Source organism: Anser anser (assembly GCF_964211835.1).
Source record: "Anser anser genome assembly, chromosome: 2".
In the NCBI taxonomy this organism is placed as follows: Eukaryota; Metazoa; Chordata; class Aves; order Anseriformes; family Anatidae; genus Anser; species Anser anser.
The window spans coordinates 115,308,087-115,317,464 of NC_139721.1; the positions used below are offsets into that span (position 1 = coordinate 115,308,087).

The 9,378-nt window shown below is 37.2% G+C and overlaps 1 protein-coding gene across 4 annotated transcripts in view; it reads right to left on the reverse strand.

The window, feature by feature from the left end:
- Positions 1 to 2,025, reverse strand: part of SLC9A3 (solute carrier family 9 member A3) — a 52,589-nt gene extending 50,564 nt beyond the window's left edge. For all 4 annotated transcript variants that reach the window (XM_083822844.1, XM_083822842.1, XM_083822843.1 and 1 more), the window contains exon 1: positions 877 to 2,025. In XM_083822844.1, the coding sequence (XP_083678970.1) occupies positions 877 to 1,072 (196 nt within the window). In that variant the 5' untranslated portion in view covers positions 1,073 to 2,025. The remainder of the gene's footprint in view (positions 1 to 876) is intronic.
- Positions 2,026 to 9,378: the final 7,353 nt, after the last annotated feature.

The following is a 9,378-nucleotide window of genomic DNA, read 5'->3' on the forward strand; positions in this document are numbered from 1 at the left end:
CTCTCAGACATATAGTTTAATTTTTAGGTAATCATGTGTGGAACCAGGAGTTGAAGTCAATGATCCTTGTGGGTCTCTTCCAACTCCAGATACTCTGTGATTATATGACTGAAGATAACAGCATCATGTAAATAAAATACTTTCCAATTAGCCACTTTTCTGTTTCAGCAAACAGCACTATTAATATAAGATTGCTTTTGGAGCTCTTACAGTGTTCAGAACACAAGAGTTACACAATTCATACAAATTTACTCACACTACAGTTTAATTAGACTACATCCTTGCTTTTCAATTATTCTGTTTTCTTGAAGAAAATTCTGTGTACTCTAAGGTTTATATTGCAACAGATGACCTGATAATAGCTGATAATAAACTTCCTTATTCTCTTTCACTAATTCAACAATGCTCCGCGAAACAGAGAAAGTTAAGTCCATACGTGGGATTTACAGTGTTTGTTTGTGGTGACAATAGCTAATACAACTACCAATTAAAATTAGGAGGACAGCATATTGTCAACTGGAATAGGCATTGTATAAGTAGTTAGGCTCGATTCTTGTTTCATGTCTGTAAAAAGTTTTTGCCGAGAGCAACTGTAATGCAAGGTTTCAAAGCACGCAAGGATTTGTAAGGAGTCAGATACAGAAGCCAGAGTCCTAGGCGTTGAAAATGAACTACTTAACCGACTGGGAAAGGTGAAAATTACACTGCTAAGCACTATGTTGGGCAGCATTATGAAATCAGAACAGAGTACAGTAAACCCCCTGCAAAGGGGTGAGTGGACTTAGGATAAACTTTCTTCATTTACGGTGGTGGTAGATGGCAAAAAGGGGAAGGGGGAGGACATATGCATTAATTAATAGATAACGTGGGACTCACCAATTTTGGCCAAGCTGGCCACAAGGATCCAGAGAATAATGATATAAGGGTCCTTGACGTGCTCCCATTCGAAAGAGACGATCTGATAGCCTTCAGTCCGGTTGTGTTGTGTAGGGCTTCCTGAGCTTCTCTGTCCTAGCGCCGCTGGGAGAGCCATGAGCCCAAGGAGCAACCCCACACTAGATACCTGTCTCATCTCCAAGTCACACAACAAAATCCCGTTTCCTCTTCCCGGAGAAATCCCGCCTCTTCGGAGGTCCTTGTGGGCGAGGTCCTTGTGGGCGAGTTCCTTGTCCCCCCCCAAAGAAGCTGTCGCAGGGACTGCGGAGCGGGGGACACCGGTGCGTTGAGCCCGCAGCGGAGCGGCTCCTCCCCGGCCACCGGCCGCACCGGCCGGCTCGGGTCCTGCTCAGCGAGGAGCGGCCAAGGAGGGGTCAGGGGCTCCGTGCATAGGCAGATGCTTCGAGCTGGGGTCCCGCTGCTTGCCCCGAGCTGCCTATATCAAACTGCTCCCGAAATGTCGGAGGCGGAGCTTTCCTGACAGTGGGCAGGTAGCGATGATACTCCCGACCGAGCACCACTAGGGACCGGCTGGGGAGCTCCGCTCCGCCGGGACGGTGACAGCAGGCTGTGGGTTGTGCCAGCCGTCCCGGCTCGGCTCTGAGTACACGGGGCTTGGAAGGAAGTGACCTTGAGTTTCTGGTGCTAGGGGCCAAGGCTGGGACGCTCCCGCAGGCACGTCCAAGGCGGAGCCCGGGATGCGTGCTCAGCTCGGGTATGGATAAGCAGGAGACAGATCCACGAGTCTCCGCGCGGGTGACTGCGATGCGCAGCGAAACGAGGCAACCTCTCCGCCAGACCCACTGCCCCAGCCGATTGCCACAAAGGGAATGCACGTTTTCCCAAATTGTGTTAGGATCTGGCTCGCTGAGCTCTGACAGTACAGCAGATTTCTCAGACTAGCTTTCACCTCTGTCCACCAGAAAGCCCCTCTCCCAACGGTGATCGGGGAAATTACAGGGTTTGGGGTTTTCATTTAGATCTGCTTGCACCTCTTCGTTAAAATGTGGTAGCTTACGAATGTTCTGTGGCTTCCTGTTCTTTTTTATGATTACAACATAAAATCTTTTAGAAGGTTGTCACCTTCCCCCCAACCCTTCCTTCTCGCTGATAAACATTCACCTGATATCCTGGATGGTGCATACTATATGCTGTAGGCAGGTGGAGCCAGGATAATCATCACTCTGAGGTAAAAAGGCAGTAAAGCTGCAGCTTTACCCTCTTTACCCTAAAGCAGCAGCAGCTCTACCCTCTGCTATGTGCTCTGAAGCAACCCAACTGCCATGTGCAGTCCACCACTTTGTGGAAAAAGGTTACCTGCTTGTTTTACTTACTTGACAGCTGGTTTTATCAGGAGTTCAAAAATGAATGTGATAAGCTCCCCTTTAAAATGTTCAGAAGATGAAGAATGTGTCAGAAGATAAAGAAATTACTTTGATCATTTCAGTCATTGGGTAGAAAAGCAAAGTACTTTTTGTAAGTCTAAGTGGGTTATGCTAACACCTTCTATAAATCAATTAACCCATAAATTAAAACTAATTTGCATGGAATGTCATTGTTACAAAGGGTGTATTTCATTATTACATAATCTTATTTAGCAGAGGAACTCGAGTGAACTTCCCATGAGCTCATTCACTGAAGATTCATTTTTTACCTCAAAGCAAGTACAGGCCTTGCACTGGACCCTCTCTTCAAACAGTGAAACAGTTTTTTGTTTGTTTGTTTGTTTGTTTTTGTGTGTGTGTTTGTGTGTGTGTGTGTGTTTGTTTTCCCTGCTTCTTCTTTACTTAAGGGAAAGGAAATTATGTAGGATATTTTAGTCTAGGAGCCAATCTGAAGATGGAATATGCAGCTCTTTTTATGAAACATTTAGCTCTTTTTTGCCAGCAAAATATTTTCTTTACTTTTAGGAAATACTGTAGACAAAGATCTGTCAGTGTCCAAGAACTAAAATCCTATCTATCTTATTTTTATCTCTTTTAAGGATCAGTTAGGTACTCAAATGTCCTTTAGAGTCTGGGCCCAAGTTTTTATCAAGGTTCTACAAAGGTCTTTGGTACACTACCATTATAGAAACTGAACTAGAGTTGCTAGTATGTAGTTGCTGATTATCTCTGTAGCTGTTGCTGAGACCTGGGGTTAGTAGTAGTTCCTAACTGTTAATGTCCGTTCTATTTGCTGATATTAGGAGAAAATAAGCAAACTGTCAGCACTGCTTTTATTATCCCAACATATTCTGAGTACCATCATTTTAGCTGCAGCTGATAAATGGGAACCACAAATGCCATGTCCCATCTTATATATGTTTCTTCCCAAATCTAGTTCCAAATAATAACTGGGTTATAAATAAACCTTATTATAAAGTACTGAAGCTAACCTATGTTGCTGGGACAACTGGGACATAGATCAAGAATACTGTGCTAGAAAATTTGAGAAAACCTTCTCCACTGGACCTTTTCCACAGTGGAGGTTGACATTTCACTAGGATAAGCTTGCCTTGATTGCCTCTAGGTAAAGTACTTCTTCTGGCAATTGTAGTAGCACAGTAACCAAGTTAAATCAGAGTGCTCAATTTGCTGGTGAAAGTAAAGAATATTAGCAAACGGGAAAAATGATGGAAATACTGTCTTAGCACAGACAAGCTAATGTTAATCTGCTCATCAGTTGAACGTATAATGCCCAGCAATCTACCTTAAAGGAAAGTTGTGAGAATTTTAGAATTTGGAAAGGTCTTTGAAAGCCTTGGTCCTGTCACAGAAGTACACAATTTTGCTTGTCATAAGATCTTCTCAAAACAAGGTTTACAGCACTGGTAAAATGCCATTGTGTTTTTGTTTAACAATAAGCTCATGGTTCAAGGTGTATTTGTGACATTTGTTCTGTCATCCAACTAGTTATGAATATATTTTTTTTAAGTAGGCTGGATGTCAAATGACTGTGCGTATTGTAGAACTCTTGTGCAATTTGCTAGAACAACACAGAGGGGGCAGAGAAAGGAACCAGCAATCATAAGTCATCTGTAGGTATATAAATACATGCTGAAATTGCAGTCCATATGTATATTCATGTATGAATGGATAGCTGTAGATGAATACATTTGTGTTTATATATTTATTCATAGATTCAATGTTCCTGAAATTTCTGTGGAAGTCATTGAGTAGTTTCCTGTGGCGTCATTCTGTATCAGTAGCAAAAATCCTGAGCTTAAGTAGTGTTTGCTATAAAAATAACATATCACACAACATCTGATATTTCCTGTCTCTGAAAACACAAAAGACTGCAAAAGGAAGATTTCTACTTCATATATAGGCTTTGAGTCCTGAGTGATTTTTTGTTCTTCTTTTTGTAACTAGAAGAATTACAATATTGTCTCTTCTGGAAATATTTTGTAAATAATCGATCAGAAAAAGGAATAAGAAGTATCTTGTACACCTTCACATGATCTATGTATCATAAAGATTACTTCTTAGGGATTTTTTTAAAGCCAAGGTAAAAACAATTTCAGTTAAAAAAAAAAAAAAAAAGCAGGTAAACCGAAGTATTTAAAGTGTTATTAGTTTTCTCTAAAAAGCATACACTGAACATTTCATCTGTACTAACTTCAGGGGTAGAAGTTATAATTAACTTGCTATATGAGCATTTACAAATAAATATAAACTCCGAATTAGCTTTGAGTAGTAATGTATAACCTACACACATTGCTATTAATTTAAATGAAGAATAGATCAAGGATGTATTAATCAGAGAGAGAGAGAGAGAGGTAAAAGTGGATTTGGCTAGGAAGTAGGATGACAGAGGAAATCAGCCAGAATTTTCATGACTCTTTTCAAGACAAGACTGAATTTAGGGACAGTAATTAGAGGGCATTTTTTCCAGACCCCCTATTTTTAGCTTGTCTTTTTGAATATGATAGGATCATGAGATTTTTCTGTTTTGTTCTTGCTACTATAGCTGTTTTAATGAACTTCCCATTTACATGAGATTGGCAGCTAATCTAGTAGGAGTGGGAAGATAGAAGCACCTTTCAGTGACAATCTTTAACCCCACCTATGACACCAACTACGGATGGTCTCCTCCAGAAGGGGGCCACAATACATGTGAGCTGTCTGTGTAATCTGCAGTGAGAAGGCAATGGGAAAGTGAAAGAAGTTGTTACACAGCATCAGTTACCTAACACATTTTATCATATTATGTTCAGAAGAACATTGTACTTTTATAAAATTTTGTATTAGAAGTCCTCCTTCTCTAAGTTCCAATTTCTTTACTGTGAGGTTGACCAAGCAGCAGAGGTTGCCCAGAGAGGTTGTGGAGTCTCTCTCCTTAGAGATATCCAAAAGCAGTTGTGGCATGGTCCTGGGTAAGTGGCTGTAGTGCTTGAGCAGAGGGTGTTGGATCAGATGACTTACTGAGGTCCCTTCCCACCTCAGCCATTCTTTGGCTCTGTGAATTTATAATTAGAAGGGGAGGGCATCACAGCTCCTACCCTTTTCCAGTACTGCAGCTTTCTCTTCCCCTTGGATTTGACAGTCAAAAGAACCCTACCTGAATTCATACTCATAGCCCAGCAAAAATATCAGAATAGTTTTCTACTGATTTATTAAGCTGGACTGATTCACAGAATGTTCAATAAGCTCAAGAGCTTGGGCAAGAGAAGAAATCAGGGCTGTCTGTCCCAGAGAAGGGGAAAAAATATTTAGACTGAAGGCAAAGGATAAAACTCTATCCCTTTTGGTGAACACTTTAACTCAAATTCAATATAAACAAAGTGCCTAAACTGCTTTTACTCCTTTGTGTTCCCTAATATTCTATCTTTTCCTTTATTTCTACAAAAAATATTTATTTTTTCTTTTATAAAAAATATGTTATTTAAAAAATAGGTCTGTCATTTAATTCACTCGAAGCCTGATTTTCTTGAAATGGAGAAGTCTATTGATTTATTTTTTTTTGACAAAAACTCTTCAATACTGTGGGAAAAAACATTTCGTTTTTATATTTGATCATGAATCATAAACACTAGGCCAACTATAAATTCAAATTAAATAAATAAATAGATAAATAAATAAATAAAGTACTAAAGTTTTGCCAAGACAGTTCACAAAAGACAAATATATTCCCCAGAGTTTTCCCTGCAAGAGTAGTTTTTATGAGGCAGCACTTGGGAAATCAACATCACACAATGATATTGCATATCAGCAAAATTCTACTTTTCCCTGTGTCCCTCATCTCATGAATTCCTTGCTTCGCCTTTTCCACCCGTGACCAATGTAGTTATTAGATGTTCAGCAAAGCAAGCATCAAACATTATAGTAGGGATCCAGAGAAATTTACAGACTTACTGGTCTTGATATAAATATCAAAACAGGATAGAAAACAGTATATAATTAAAATTTTCATTTTTACTTCTACTTATTACTTCATTTAACTTTTACTGTGAAAAGAGGATCCATTGAAAAGTACAGCTAATATTTTGCTTATCGAGACTCAGAAAAAATAATTTTACTACTTTCTGAAAACATTTTAAACATACAATCTCAACATTTCACAAGCTTTATGTTTTTCTCTTCCTATACACTTAGAAAACTTCCTTAATCTACATTTCTATGTCCATTTTTACTTTTTTTTTTTTTAACTGTCTCCTAATATTTGTTATATAGTGAGAACACTAACTCAACATTGCTGTACTGTTTATCTGAAAGAGAACACACAAGCTACAGGGAATATAACCCAGAATAAACTAGTGTCCAGTACAGATGTGAGACATACTACAATTCTCATTCCCCAGTTAAATCAGAGATCTTGAATTTGTCATTCTGGCCCTACTTGCACAGAGCTTTCAGAAAAGGCTAAGAAAATAATGTCACAATGTGTACTCTGTGTCATTTTGAGAGAGGCATTCTATAGAAACTTAGTAGCATTAAAAAGCAGATATCAAAATGTAAACAGTGTGAGATAAAAACAAATGTGTCATATATTAAATTGTTTTATTTATTTAGATCTATGTACTGCATAATGGCACTGCATACATGAATAATGGCTGATGGCCATATATAAGGATGAGTCAAATGATGATGTTTAGATCAGTTGAATACTCTTGATTATCAGTGGTAATAGATCTGCAAGAAATATTTCTGTTTTTCTGTTTCTCATTTTCCTTTTGAGAAAATGCTTTTTCTTTCTCTCCCATGATAAATTATGTTGGATTATTTTTTTCTGGTTTTACATGTAAATAGATGTCATAATTTAGCTGATGATATTGAAACACTATTCGAAAACAAACAAACAAACAAAAACCACTTTTTTTTCCCACTTATATCAATGTAAGTATGTTTAAAATGGTTTGTAGGCATTGGTACAGTGGAAAGAGGAAGAAGCCCAAAAGCATTTCAGTGGAAGCATTTCATCAAATTCTCCAGACTATAATCTACAGGGAAAGAAGGCATTCCAAGTAAACTGCTTACAAGGCACCTTCAAAACCTCTAGGCTTCTCAAAATTGTAATAGGAATTGGAAACCAAAATTCAGAGAAAAATCCTGCAATAATTATACAGTTTGCACATAGTGAGAGAAAAAATACTGGAGGTATACTCATCCTGTTCTTGAACTCCTTAGTAGCCATCAGTCAGATATTTACCACTGTCAGAGAACTAGGTGACTGGTGTGAATCAGTGTGATTTTCTGTATATTGCAATAACATTATATCTGACTCTAGCAATAGTGCTCATCAGTAACTTTTAACCCGACCTAGAAATGACCTAGAAAACAATTACATTTAACATTTAACATGAACATATAACATGACCTTCATGACCTAGAAAATAATTAACAAAGGAAAAAGAAGCTGAGCAATATCTCTTTCTCATTATAGGTGACATAGAAGGTTTCTGAAATAGAAGGTTTCTGAAACAGAATGCAGTAGTCTATAACAATACTATTGTAAAAAAAAAAAAAAAAAGTTAAAATCATCAGCAGTTGAATTTACACAATATGTGGAATAATTAGGCTCTATATAAGCAACAGATGTTTTCATAAGATAAATAAGTATTTAAGCCTGGATAGTTATTAAAAAAAAAAAAAAGACAGGATTTAAATCTACAGAAAAGACCATTCAGTGACCATTCATTGATTTTATTATTTACTAGAAATAATCTGGCATCCATGAATATCAGCTAAGCTCTTTGCTTTTCCCACCTCTTATTTCTGGGGATGTATTTATGGACTGAGTAATTTTTTCTTTTCTGAGTTTTGAATTTTTTATCCTACAATTCCTAATATCTTACAACATGTTAATATTTCCTTGTTCCTGTTATGTGATAGAAAAAAAACGAACAAACAAACAAACAAAAAAAAAACACAACAAAAGGTTCTGCCTTATTTCCTGTGTTATTTTATCGTGTAATTACAATATACACTCTTATTCACTTCACTTTTCCTCTGTTTCTCATTTTATAATTCTTTCCTCTTGTTCTTCATATGCAAGGTGTGCTTTTTGTTTGTTTGTTTATTTGTTATTCCCATGCTTCCAGCTTCCTTAGTGTTGCCTCATTCTGAACTACCTCTGACATTTTTGGATTTGGTTTCAGTTGAATTTAATTTTGCATTGCATGACTCACTGAAGTTAGGACCATAATGACTTAAATTTACTGTATCCAATGGAAAGACATAGGTTGTCCATAAGGAAGCTCAGGACATTTTGAAATAAAAATGAATGTTTATCTGGAGTTGTATTTCTTTATCCTTTGTATAGTGAAAGTAGGGTGATGGGGGACTACCTTCATAATTTAGACATCTCAGTGATGTTCTTAAAATAAAGTTACAAGAATATGGATTGAAATTGCGGATAGTGAACAAAGTATTCTGTTTAAGATAGTACTTTCAAGTTGTATCATGTCATTTTCTCATTCTCTTCCATATATCATCTCTCTTTGGTTTTTGGCTTAGTTTTTGTTTGTTTCTTTGTTTTATTGTTGATGGTTTTTGTTTTTGTTTGATTGATTTTGTTTGTTTTGCATTGCCAAAGATGATTTCTATACACCTGTCCTAAAGATGATAGGATTTACTTAGAATCTAATGAGTAGTAGTTCAGACCTCCCCCTTCCCAGTGAAATACTTTGCATTAATCAACACAAACTTCTATTATAAGTTGGTCCCTGTGAAGTTCCTCACAGTTATGTCTGCCTGACTAGTTGCTGCAACATAATATCACTTGCCTATTTTTAAGTGTATTAAATTGGAAGTTATTTAAATTTAAAACTAAATACATTTGTAATTCCAGCATCTTCAACAGGAAATGGTATACATGTTAATTTCTCTTAAGGAGAGAGATTAAAGTTTTCAGTCAATTCCAATCAAGAAAACGGGATCAGCTGAAAACCTGTTTTCAGATGCACTATTTGAAAAAGCTATCAACTTTCTGCAATTTCACAGTTATATGAAAATGATCAGT